General features: G+C 34.5%; 1 protein-coding gene across 7 annotated transcripts in view; it reads right to left on the bottom strand.

Annotated features, from left to right (window-relative positions):
* Positions 1 to 1,719: 1,719 nt before the first annotated feature.
* Positions 1,720 to 14,290, bottom strand: part of LOC144966559 (hypoxanthine-guanine phosphoribosyltransferase-like) — a 28,386-nt gene continuing 15,815 nt past the window's right edge. For 4 of the 7 annotated variants that reach the window (XM_078903226.1, XM_078903225.1, XM_078903224.1 and 1 more), the window contains 4 exons: positions 12,440 to 12,540; positions 11,608 to 11,654; positions 10,746 to 10,822; positions 1,720 to 7,930 (listed from right to left, as the gene is read on the bottom strand). In XM_078903226.1, coding sequence (XP_078759352.1) covers positions 7,874 to 7,930; positions 10,746 to 10,822; positions 11,608 to 11,654; positions 12,440 to 12,540 — 282 coding nt within the window. In that variant the 3' untranslated portion in view covers positions 1,720 to 7,873. The remainder of the gene's footprint in view (positions 7,931 to 10,745; positions 10,823 to 11,607; positions 11,655 to 12,439; positions 12,541 to 14,290) is intronic. The other 3 variants (XR_013644238.1, XR_013644237.1, XR_013644236.1) reach the window with 1 other exon arrangement.

The following is a 14,290-nucleotide window of genomic DNA, read 5'->3' as shown; positions in this document are numbered from 1 at the left end:
AAGAAAAGACTGGTGCGGCCAGGGGGGTTGGAGGTGGTTGTTTGTTTTTGTTTTTAAGGGTTTTACGGCGCTTGCAACACATTTAGGTTATATCAGCGCCAGTAAAAAGGAAGAATATGGGATAGTAAAAAGTTCTCGAATTACAATTAAAGCACCCAAGAAAAAGTAAGACAAAGGGGAATTGAGAACAGATAGGGATCAGATGTAGATTTCAAGGGCATACCACCAATGTACTTAGTTTGAAATCACCTACAAGTCTCATCCAGACACAAGCACAAAATCCAACAAAGAGGAACACACTCAAATGCTTACATTATACATTCAAAATAAAAATAATAATACATAACAGAGAGATGATTTACAAGGAAAAAAATATCATCTCCCAAAACAATAACTATGCATTTGACTGTTTCCCTCCCAGCTAGGATTCCGGCCAGTGCCAGGACAAAACCAAGTAATCTCATTCCGAGACAAAGACAGATAGCATGTTGGATAAGAGATATAAGGGGATAGAAGACACAGTATGTACCTCCCTGCCCGCTATGGGAGGTCAGTATCCCCACCCAGTGGGGGTGGTTGATTATGGTCCCAACTAAGAGGGATACAATCATAAACAAAACAATACAGTGAATAACAAGAGATGGTTTACTTTACAAGACAAAAAATATCATCTCCCAAAACTCTATACATTTGCCCTCCCAGCTAGGGTATCTGGCCAGGGCCTGGACAAAAACCAAGTAATCTCATTCCAAGACAATAACAGAAAGTAAGTTTATAAGGGTATAGAAGGGTACTTACATAGTAAGTGCCTCCCTGCCCACTATGGGAGGTCAAGAACCCCACCCAATAATTTGAAAAACGGTAAGATAACAGGGTTACAGCAACACCAAATCAAATATAACTTATATAAGCAACATAAATATTACAAATAATGATGATTAACCCATTACATTCTAAGCCAAAATTACGAAAACACCGTCCATCCGAAGCCAAAAACGAGGACACATCTCCCCCATCATCCTAAGCCAAGGGAAGAAACTCTGGGGTCTGGGGAAAATGCTACCTACTTCCAAATATGAATTAATTTTGAGCTTACTATAAAGAAGACATGAATTTCAAAGTGATATTAAACGAGAAGAAATATTTACCTTTATTTTTATATATAAATATAACATTAATGGCATGGTGATCTGATATATTTTGTGTTTAAAAAAAAAAAAAGAAAAAAAAAGAAGAAAAATCAACCTTAAAAATATGGACCTTGTAATTTTACCGTCGAGTGAGTTTTAACAATTAAAAGGGTTAAAATTAAAGAAGTTTGTGGCAATATCAATGTCCGACTCATCATTATTACCATCCTCTAAAAAGGTTGTGATTCTTCAAGGAATTGAGATAATGAAATGCCACAATCACTTTACCTTTTTAGTGTAAAATTAAAAATATTTTGTAGAATTAAAAAGAAAATCATAGCAACGTCGTTCGACAGATTTACATCAGATAAAAAGCTACTTTTATTTAATTTAATTGTCTTTACCCAGAAGTAATCTAAAATAAAGCATAAAAACGATACCCACAGCTTCTAAATAGCAATCATCTCTCTATCGGACAGGTTGGGATGACTGATACCTGCGGTATAAGAATGTAGGGTGTAGGAATCTCATGGGCGGTATAGAATGCAGTGAATTAAAAAAAAACCCAAAACAACAACACAAATTCCGATTTAAAGTCAAACTAGTATTTATTGATGTTTTAGGACATTTCATGGAAATGCATTGAAGTAAGACTACAGTAAAAAAAAAAAATAAAAAAAAACAAAAACAATAATCTATGTCACATTGGTGGAATCACAACATCACATATCACACCGGTAGCAAGACATTCACAAAAACCTGACTCATCAAGAAAAAAAAAGTCAGATAGGAGCTCATGACTCTGGAAACATGAAAACTCAACAGATCAGGTAGGGATTTCACTCACAATAATGGAATATACTGGAGTAGGGAGGAAAAACATGAATATCAAACCAATTTTCAGGGAAAACCCTTCAAATTAAAGAACTGGAAAAAGCAGAGGGAGCTTGTGATGCGTTTTATGGTTGAATAAAATTGTTTTTAAATTCTTAAACACACACATACATACATATCAATGGCCTCCATCACAAACCTTTCAAATCCAATAATTCGCAGTTTCCAATTTTAGGCCAAGATCATCCTTCCACCATGTTTGTTTTTGTTTGTTTTTAAGGGTTTTATGGCACTTGCAACACATTTAGGTTATATCAGCGCCAGTAAAAAGGAAGAAAATGGGACAGTAAAAAGTTCTAGAATTACAATTAAAGCACCCAAGAAAAAGTAAGACATAGGGGAACTGGGAATAAATAGGGATCATATGTAGATTCCAAGAGCATACCACCAATGCACCCAGTTTGAGATCACCTATAAGTCTCATCCAGACACAAGCACAAAATCCAACTAAGAGGAATACACTCAAATGCCTACATTATACATTAAAATAACAATAATACATTACAGAGAGATGATTTACTAGGAAAAAAATATCATCTTTTTCTCAAATCTCCTACATATGTGACCCATTGTATCAAAGCAGTATAAAGTCAGAGTAAACCAGGTGCTGGGAATTGAAATTTATAGACAAAACATGAAACTTGGGCTTAATTTCTACTCTGTATAGCGGAGAATAAATACAATATCTTACACTGCAACACTTAACATGTAGAATAAGACATGAAGCCTGTAACTAGGCGATATTACAATTTTTTCCAGACAGAGACAACGATATTACTATTACCCTAGAAAAGGACTAAACTATGGACCGAGCAGGGCTCAAACTCAGAAGTCAGGTCCAAAAGCAAGTGTCATACCACAAGACCACATAGCCACACTTCTGATAATTTAAATTCTAAATCCACTTTAAAGGTTCCAATCCATCCTGACATAATACCATTTTGAGACAGCGAGTCACATATTTGGATTTTTGTCTTGATTGTTTTTAAAGGGTTTTACCGCGTTTAGGTCATATCAGCGCCCGTAAAAAGAAGGAAATGGGACAATTAAAAAAAAGTTCTAGATTTATATTTGAAAGCACACAAGAAGAAGTAAGACAACTGGGAATGGTTCGATTAGGGAACAGACGTAGATTCATGGAGCGTACCATCATACTTTGTACTTAGCTTGAGATCACCCAAAAGTTTCATCTAGACACCAGCATAGAATCTCACTAAGAGGGACACACTCAAATCCTTACATTATACATTCAAAACAACACATAACAGAGAGATGATTCACAAGGAAAAAAAAATAATCTCCCATAACTTTAACTATTTCCCTTTCAGCCAAGGACTCAGAATAGGGAAAGGACAAAACCAAATAATCTCAATCTCACTCTAAGACAAAGAGAGAAAGCAAGTTGGAAAACAGATATATGGGTATAGAAGACACAGTTAGTAACCTCCCTGCCCACTTTGGGAAGTCAGGAACCCCGCCCAGATATTTGGGTTTCCTAAACTGAATGATTTGAGGATTGAGGCCATAAATATACAATTCTTCAGCATCAGAAAAAAACAAAACCACAGGCTTTCATCCAACTAATCTCTCTCTCTCCCTTTTGTCATTTTACAACTGTGGAAATCATGTCTTTGACCTCCCAAAGTACAAAACAGGCCAGCATATTTAATTTTAACAAGTACAGTACAAAGAAAATTTTTTGTGAAAATTAGAAAGTTTGACATGATTCGGCGGGATCTTTGGGAGAATTGATTTTTCTCCTCTACAGGAAACCACTACTTACTTATCCTCTTTGTGCTTGATCATTACATAAGGCTGACAAAGAAAACCATGTGGGTACGCAATTTTTAAAGCTGGTACGTAATTTTTAAAGCTTGAGTATACTTTGTATTTGACTAGGAAGGATTATTGTTTTGTTTGTTTTTAAGGGTTTTACGAGCTTGCAACACAGTAAGGTCATCAGCCCCATCAAAAAGGAAGAAACTAGGATAGTAAAAAGTTCTAGAATTACAGTTGAAGCATCCAAGAAAAGGTAAGACAAAGGGGAATTGGTTCAAACAGTGTACAGATGTAGATTCCAAGAGCGCACTATCAAAGTACTTAGTTTGAGATCACCTAAAAGAATCATCCAGACACAAGCACGGCTCCCTACTAAGAGGAATAGACTCAAATCATATATAATATGTAAACAAAACATAATACAGTGCATAACAGAAAGATGTTTTACATGAAAAAAACAATCATCTCCCAAAACTATCTATTTATTTGACTGTTTCCCTCTCAGCAAGGGCATCCAGCCAGGGCCAGGACAATACCAAGTAATCTCATTCCAAGACAAAGACTGAAAGCAAGTTGGAAAACAGATATAGGGTGATAGAAGACACAGTAAGTGCCTCCCACTATGGGAGTTCAGGAACCCCATCCAAACTAGGAAGGATTACATCGACACACTCTCTGGCATAGCGTAACATGCCTATTAAACTAATAGTAGTAATAACAAAATGGTAGCAATATCAATTCATGAAATGGACAAGTTGAAAACAAGAATATATTATAGGAAAACTGTCACAATCTCCTACAGCTTGGTGCTGCAAATTTGTCAATTCAGTAAAACAAAAGAAAAAAAGAAAATATATTGAACATGATGCAAGGTATATTATAACTATTGCAAGCGAGTATTCATTATTTGTTTTACTATTGAGAATTTAAAAAACAAAATACAAATCAAGTAAATAAACAAAACAGGTGAACCCGACTTTGAATCTAAACAAACAACAAACATGTAAGTCTTGTTTTTGTTTGGCACTTGCAACACATTTAGGTCACATCAGCGCCAGTAAAAAGGAAGAAAATGGGATAGTCAAAAAATAATAGATTTGCAATTGAAAACACACGAAAAAAAGTAAGACAAAGGGGAAAAGTATAAATAGTGAACAGATTTAGAGTCCAAGAGCACATTATCAGTGTACTTAGTTTGAGATCTCATAAAAGTCTTATCCAGACATAAGCACTGGACTCCACTAAAATGTTTACAAACCATTATATAATTCAAAACAAAAAAATGTAACAGTTCATAAATATCAGGGAGATATCATCTCTCAAAACTATAACTATACATTCGACTGTTTACCCTCCACGCCAGATTCAAATCATAGCGTTTAAAAGTGAGAAAATATTAAAATAAAAGACACAATTGGAAATATAAAGGAAATAAATCATTGATAAAATCAAAATAATACTTATGTCAGATTTGAAAAACCAATTCATTAAACTAGAATTCCTTCATTTAAAAAATAATATAAAGAATAAAAAAGAAAACATTCCCTGAGAGGTACATCACAAGATTGACCAGACTTTGACGACCACCTAGGGCCTGGTACAAAACAACAAATTAGTTGCAATTGGAAAAAAAAAGAAGCAAACAACACAATAGACAGTAAGGGACATTACGAGTCACTGACTGTAGCGCTCTTAGACCACTGGTTTTTTGTTTGTTGCTTTAGGTCTCTTCCAACACAATTGAGGTTATATGAGAGACCGCTGAAACAAAAAAACAAACAATCTAACAAAAATAGAACAAATGTAAATCAAAATCATAACCTAAAGATATCATAAGCTAAATTATAAATAACCAAGAACAAACAGGCAGAAGATTTACAGAAAAAAAAAAAAATATCCCCTGTCAAAAATACAATCACAAACCAAAGAAGCAGGATAGGCTAGTAAAGAGAAGAAGAAACAACATCACTATCGGATCGTACACCCATGCGAACATCATAGGTATATGATTCAAGGGTGATGCTCCCATCCAACCACCCGCTTAGACCACTGGCATCCCAGAAAAAGTGAGACAAATACTAAATAATACCCAATAAAACATCAAACTAACAAAGCAATTAGTTCAGTATGAGAACATCCAACGTCACATGCAGAAATGGGCATGAGAATCCCATCAAACGGGAGATAATCAGATAGTCCATACTTTATATTATCAGAGTGCAAAACATTGAATTAAACCAAGAGGTGAATATTCGTAACGTTGGTTTTTCATTTATTAAACAACAACAACAAAAGATAATTTCCAAACGTACTCATTTTATAGTTATGCAGTAGCCTAGTACATCTTACTTCATTTGACAAGTTCAGATAATACCATAAATCACAATCTCCCAACCCCATATCACACTTGATAATACACTCCCTAAATTTTAAAAACAGGTATTGTTTTTTTTTTTCTTTTCCTGCTTCTGACCCCACCCTGCCTTTTCGTGTAAAGGACATTGACGAGAGTGATAATATTGAGCAAACTGTGAGGGGTACAGATGACAGGGTCCGTGCATTTACCTGACACAATACAACATTGGGTAATAGAAATTCATCCTGTGATAAAATAAACAGTTATAAGATGAAAAAATGCCCAATAATTCCTTATGGATAAATTAAATGACTTGTAAAATTAGAAAACATTAAAATAGCTATACAATACCTATGTACCGCAGTATGTTGGAAATCATTAGTTTGATTGTATTATCAGGTTATTTGAATTGAAATATTTAAAAAATCCGATTAGAATTAAAATATCGATGAAACAGGTAAATGCAAATCATCATCAGCAACTCATAATAACCTTTTGCAGATACTAAGATAAAATCAGAACTATTCCATTTTCAACTAAAGGTTGTTGGGTTCTGCATGTATGCATACACACTATATTATAAAAGAATGGTAAAGATTGAAATAGCATTTATCATTTTTTGAAGGAAAAAAAAACAAAAAAACACAGACAAAACATCATATGTATCTCAATTTTTAGAGTCATACATATATAATACAGGGTGTTTTTTTTTTTCATTATTGACACATTTCAAGTGTGAATAACTCCAAAGCTATTGTAAGATTCATCAAACGTTTTATTGCCATAAGTGCAGAATATATTTAAGTTTTGGTTGATATAAGTCGTGTACCCTTTAGTAGCCGAGCTATGATGTCATGAGCAGGATAGGATAATTTTGAAATAAATCGTAATTTACAGTGTGTTTATTTCTAATCATTGACACATATCAGGTTTGAATAACTCAAGAACAGCTGCAAGGACATCAATTTGCTTTTCAACTTATTAATCCAAATTTATTAAAGTTATTTTCTGATATCTTATTTGCAATCTTGTGTTTGCGCAATTGTCCGATTTAAAGCTCCACATGACGATGACCATTTTGTCATCCCATTGTTTTGTGTTCATAAAAATTGTCATCACCAAGGGTCCCATCATTGCGTCAAACCTCAAAATACTATCGTAGTCATCAGTACAATCAGTGATGACGTCATATACAAAAGAATTTCACAGTGTCGAGGTTATTTTCCAAGTAGATATATACTTATATTGACATGTTAAATGAAATACTTTCGAACACCATGTCGACAAAGCTAAAATAAATTACGATTTTATGTCAAAACTACCATTTTCTACTGATGACATCATAGGTTAGCTACCAAAGAGTGAACAGTGTTAAAACTTATATCAATCAAAACTTGGATATATTCTGCACATTATGACAAAATAACCAATAAGAACGTTTGATGAAATCTTACACAGCTCTCGAGTTATTCAACCCTGAAATATGTCAATAATAATTTTTAAAATGCACTGTATATCCTTTTATAAAACATGACTTGGAAGAGAGTTTTTCTTTTAATTTTAATATAAAAAAACCCATCCCGGTAAATCATAGCACACTAATTTTCAAATATATGTTATACATATCTTGCTAGAAATCAAATATTCAAAATCCAGAAAGACAACTTGATATGGATGAAATGCAAAACTGATATGATGTCGACCTGAATGCAGTTCATGTCTTCTTTATGGCATATTTCTCCTTTCCTTGATCACTTAAAACACATATGTGCTGTGGATTCAAAACCAAAAATAAATAAATAAATGATAATAAGTGACATTAACATATACAGTCAAGTTTCCATAATCCATATTCTGTTTTATGGAAATCTCTGTGATCTGAGTAGGTGAGTAGAGGATGAATTTCTATTCTCAACTTTAGTCTATAATCCAAAAAATCGTGTTATGGATCTTAATCCATAAAGTGAAAGTGGGAACAAGTTAAATAAAAGAGTTTACGTTTCTTTAATATGAAAAGTAAATTGTGAAACCACCCATTATGTCCAACAGCAAAAAGCTTAGCTGACCAATTACAGTTGAGTCGAAGGCTGTAAATGAGCTCTATAAAAATTGACTGAAACTCTTAGACAAACTGAAGATTCAATTATTTTTTTTTTAAAATAAGGGCATCATTGGAGAGGAGAGTGATAAACACAATACATTAAAATAGTGGGTGTTATTTCTTACTGGAAGTATGACTGCCATAATTTGATGTAGAAGGAATGCTAAATAAGCATGTCATTCATATAGGTAAATATGACTTCATCAAAGTCATATTCCTGCCTCTGGAATTTTTCTGACATAGTCAGAAAAATAATCACCTTTATCATCTTTAACTTCTAGCCATGACCAATTGAATTTATTCCTCACATCTTTATTGATGCTTGACAAGTCTGAATTGCGATCCACGAACAGCTCAGCCATTGTGAGAACATTAGAATAATGTAGCAATGAGCAAACTTGATTTTCAATCAGTTAATGACAGAAAAAAAAACTTAAATAAATATGACTTCTGGCCAATACACTGAATTATTAAGTAGAAGTAGAAGTGAATTATCAAAAAGAAACTTCAGCAGGCGTAGCGGAAAAATTCAAAGAATCGAAATGAAGGTAAATCGCCACAAAACAGCAAGCTCGCTTGGGCTTGAGCAAAACAATGGCAGAAAACTTCCTGATATGCACGGGAATTAATTAGGCTACTTACCATTGTTCCTTATAATTAGGTACCCAATCAGTGAAGAAACGGTCAACCAGTTTGTTTACAACGTGAGGCAATCGAAATGTGCTTGTAGCAATCTATCCTAATCTAACTTTCGATTTAAAGGTGCCTCCCATTATCAGATGTTACTTCCGGCATTCGCATTTTACTTTTTTTATACTTTTAAAGCCCAGCTTGTAAATGTGGTCAATTTTGGCTTAGATGAAACAGTGAAATTTATCGCTCGGCGGCTCAGTTAAAATTGGCTACCGTTGGGATCACGACAGGTTGGAAAGTGAAAAAATAATTTAACGAAGGCTGTGTGAAATTACACTGGGATGTGTTCAGTCACGCCGATTCTAAAAAGCGCCGCTTAGCCTTGGCAATAAATCAATCGTTAATATAAACGGCTCCCATGAGCTATGCGTTGCGTTATGGAACACTCCTAATTACTTTACGGTCATTCAACTACGATTTGTGAATTCTTTCTTTCTTTCCTTTTTTTTATAAATATTTGAATTTGACAAATTGACTGATTGCAGTTAATTGACTAATTTACAGGTCTATTAAAGGACATGAAGTCAAAACATGCATTCATTATCCAATGGTTGTACAATAATGGCATATATGTCACCCTTCGTCTCAAACAGTATTGCAGAGCTGCCAACCCCATCTGATGAGAATGTGTACAATGGGACCTCAAAATGGGGGAGATTTCATAAAAATGGGTACAACCCTGAAATCGACGGAAACTAACCATTGTGAAAGTAAGAGGAAGGTATACTTTCATAAAGTCACACTGCACAAGCTTAATTGCAGCAACAATGATGTTCCCAAGACTATCATCCAATCCTTTCAGAATTCTACCTCCCAGCATGAAGATCATAATAGGTCAAAAATATATGAATATCCACTTGATTGGTCACCAAGGTTTCTCTATTTTATCTCTCGTTTTGCTATTACAACTAAAGAAAACTGAAGTGACTCCGTACACTGAAAATGGGTACAATCTTGGGGGAAATGCGTACAAGCGTACAATCGCTGAAAATGCGTACAATTCCGCATTTTTTGCGGTAGGTTGGCAGCTCTGGTATTATGTTGAGACCCTGAAAACTGAATTTAGTACCAAAATGATGAGAACTGCGAAATTGTAGGTTTGTGCCATGACTGAAATTGTATTTATTCTCCATCATTATAAAGACAAATTAATCTCAACGTTATTATTTGGGGCTATAAATTCGATTTTCATTCCCCAATCCATCCCAAAATGAGTTACATCTGAAACTTTAGCTACAAAACACCCTCTTCGTTTAGTCTATTTTCCATTTGAAGAGCGAGGAGGGTCGGTTCTGTCTAGCTTAATCTGTTCTAGTGGTTATAATAAAAGTGAGGATAAGCCAGGAAAACTAATGTAATGAAAGAATCTATGCATTTGATGAATAATCATGTCTTTTCAAAAGAGTGATGATGAATGAAAGAAAGAAAGAAAGAAAGAAAGAGAGAGAGAGAGAGAGAGAGAGAGAGAGAGAGAGAGAGAGAGAGAGGGGGGGGGGGGGGAGAAGAAGAAGAAGAAGAAGAAGATAAAAAAATCTCCATGAATTTTAGTGAAGAATTCAAATAGTTAATGAGCCAAACAAAATCGCATACCTTGAGTAAAAGAGAAAGCGAGGTATAGACTGTAAATATGTATCCATCTGACCAAAATAATCTTAAATATTGACTTGATGTTTGCTGTCCAATGAATACCCAAAATAAGAAAATTCTTACCAATATTTAACGATCTATTATAATGCGACGGACATAAATAAACCAATATTCATAACAGTTGTCAACATTAATTAGGACTTACACTGAGATCCCTGAAGAATTCATTATAATCCAAAGCATAACCAACCAGGAACTTGTTAGGAACCTCAAAACCCATGTCTGACAAAAAATAAATGACAAAAGTTGTCTTTAAAAAATGGTTATATGAAGAAAAAAAATCATCCTTCCTCACTAAATATAAACCCATGACCTAATAAAACATGGGATTTTAACTCTATTGCATTTAACATAAATGTCATCAAGCTTCAACATAGTAAACATCAGACACTGTTTCATTTTCATTTTCAAAACGATTTAGATACCTTGTCAACATCCTCCTCAAACCATGCGACAACTAAAATTTCACATTAATATTTAGCTAAAACTTGACAACGACTTTGGAGCTGACACTTCTATAGGTAGGAGTTGAATACTGACGTCTTGATTTTGGCAAAGGCATATAACATTTTTTTCCTTTTGTAAAAGCCCAAAATGTTCAACAAACCAGCTTTGACTTTGAAGATTAAGTTTCAAAACAGCATTTCACAGCAAACGCTTTTTGACAGTCACTCTTCATCATCCCCAAAAGCTAACGAGGGTTGTTTTGAATATTTTGTTTGCGTAATGTGGTTGAGTTTACTTAACTGTGTCCAAATTATGGTGCTGATTGGTGAAGAGACAGAACGTTTATTGCTATTTAAGTGGGATATCTTATTTTCTAGTCAACAGGAAGATATCTTCTTCCAAACATTAAATCATACTTGGTATTATTGATCTTATTCACAATTACATCAACTCCAAGGCAAATTACAAAAAAAAAAATGGTATGGAAGAAGCATCCAATTGGACAACACAAGCAAAAATGGTTAAAACAACAAAAGTAACAGTAACCAAGTTTAACTTACAGTCAGGTCGGTAACCAGTGGATCCTGGAGTTCTCTTCACCAACAAGCTGAAATAATATAAAACATGTTCTTGTAAGTATTGCTTATGTATGTAGGGCCATCACCATTGTCAACATCATCATCTAATGTCAACGTCATCCTCATCATCACTATCATTATCATCATTAATACCATTATTACCATAAGGACATTCTCAGACTGACCCTTGAACAGCTCAAACTGACACTCCAGTTCCATTCAGTGTACACTATTTTAGGAAATGGTTATTATGAAAATGGATGTTTTACCCTTGTTACATTATTATGTATATTCCTGAAATACACATTCTTGATAATATGCATGTATGTATATAAGCATGCACATGATCCAAGCAGTCCCTTAGCATAAAATATGCTCACATGCAAAAAAAAAAAAATAAATGTAAGCAGAATGTCGTAAATTGACTGAACAAAAAGTGGCCAGTTAATCACTGTCTCAATGTACAACCATAATACAACATTAAAAAGTCAGAGGTCAGGGAATGAGAACAACACAAACACACCCACATACACAGAAAGGATTATAACTAGAATTACTGACTCAATCAGCAAAAAAACGTTTCCCATATTCCGCATTGAAATACATAATAAATAAGTATGGGACATCCATAATGAACAACTGCTATGATGACGATAATGTTAATAAACATAATAAATAAATAGATAATAATAATTTTTTCTTTTAACAAACAAAATTAAAATCAATAGAGCGGAGGAACTATTAAAAGGCTTTCATTTTTTAAACAAAATGGATTTGAAAACATCTCAACATATTCAAAAAAAGACAAACTCACCTTGCAACTTTGACCTGTTTGGGTTCCACCTCTGCAATCATCTCCAGCAACTTGACCATGGTCCGACCTGTGTCAATAATGTCCTCCACAATCAACACATTCTAGTTGGTGGAAGGAAATGTGCAAAAATATAAAAAACTTGCATTCTGTCATTCATTCCATCACCACCATAATAATAATAATAATAATAATAATAATAATAATAATAATAATAATAATAGATCTTTATTGTCCATAAATATGGCAATTTGTCATTTAGTTACCCTTGTTATAACGTTATATGATAAATATAACATTGAACAGATATTTCACTCCTACTTTCTCTCTCTCTCTCACACACACACACACACACTCTCTCTTCCTCTCTTTTTTTCACGCATGCGATATACACAACATAAACAGATTCATTTCGTTTTCAATTTTCAAATACTCTTCATCAATTGTATCACACCATCAGAAGACTTTGTACAATTATGAAACAATACCTAACTTGCGTAAAATCCAGCCTTTAATCATAAAACGTGTATGTACAGCAATAGCATATTTAACCCGGTTGATTTAATAGAAAAAAACAAAACAACCCAATGATCCTTCATATCATATACATTTCCATAGATTCTCAATCCTAACCAATTGTAACACTTAACATGTACAGAGATGCCAACTTAAAATTTGGGTCACAGGAATTTCAGACCTACACAGAGAAATTTCAGTGCCGAAAGAGGAATTTCCGCAATCAAGAAAATTAGGATGGTATTTGACATTGTCTTTATACACCTTATAATTCTAAATTGATAACTGATTTCAACTATAGGATAAGTAAACAATGCCAAATACCATCCCATCTAAATCTCTTTATTTCAAATGAAGAAAAGCTCCAAAACCCAATGGTGGTGGTTGCAGTAGTGGTGGTAGTGATAATGATACGTGGGTAGTGGTTGTAGTGGTATTGGTAGTGATGATGATGTGGTGGTTGTAGTTGTAGTGGTAGAGACGATGTGTTGGTGGTGGTTGTAGTAGTTGTTGTAGTGATGATGATGATGTGGTGGTTGTTGTAGTAGCAGTAGTGGTAGTAGCAGTAGTGGTAGTGATGATGTGGTGGTGGTGTTGGTTGCTGTTGTAGTGGGTAGTGATGGTGTGGTGGTTGTGGTTGTTGTAGCCGTGGTAGTAATGATGATGTGGTGGTGGTGGTTGTAGTCGTGGTAGTGATGATGGTGGTTGTAGTAGTAGTGGTGGCGGTTGTTTGTTTTTTGTTTTTAAGGGTTTTACGGCGCTTGCAACACATTTAGGTTATATCAGCGCCAGTAAAAAGGAAGAAAATGGAATAGTCGAAAGTTCTAGAAAAACAATTAAAGCACCCAAGAGAGAGTAAGACAAAGGGGAATTGGGAACAAATAGGGATCAGATGTAGATTCCAAGAGCAAACCATCAATGTACTTAGCTTGAGATCACCTATAAGTCTCATCCGGACACACGCACAAAATCCAACAAGGAGGAATACACTCAGATGCTTACATCATACATTAAAAATAAATATAATAATACATAACAGAGAGATGATTTACAAGGAAAAAAATATCATCTCTCAAAACAATAACTATGCATCTGACTGTTTCCCTCCCAGCCAGGACTCGGGCCAGGTCCAGGACAAAACCAAGTAATCTCATTCCAAGACAAAGACAGAGAGCATGTTGGAAAGCAGATATAAGGGGATAGAAGACACAGTATGTACCCCCCTGCCCACTGGTGGCGGTTGTAATAGTAGTGGCAGCGATGATTTGGTAGTAGAGGTGTTGAGGGTGGGTGGGGGGGATACCCTTGGGGCAAAATGACCTCACAGGAATTTGAAAG

The sequence above is a fragment of the Berghia stephanieae genome, chromosome 2, assembly GCF_034508935.2.
Source record: "Berghia stephanieae isolate SIO BIC M18660-M18661 chromosome 2, UCSD_Bste_1.3, whole genome shotgun sequence".
NCBI classification, from domain to species: domain Eukaryota; kingdom Metazoa; phylum Mollusca; class Gastropoda; order Nudibranchia; family Aeolidiidae; genus Berghia; species Berghia stephanieae.
Note: the sequence above shows the minus strand (reverse complement) of the source record. Positions and strands in the feature narration are given on the sequence as shown.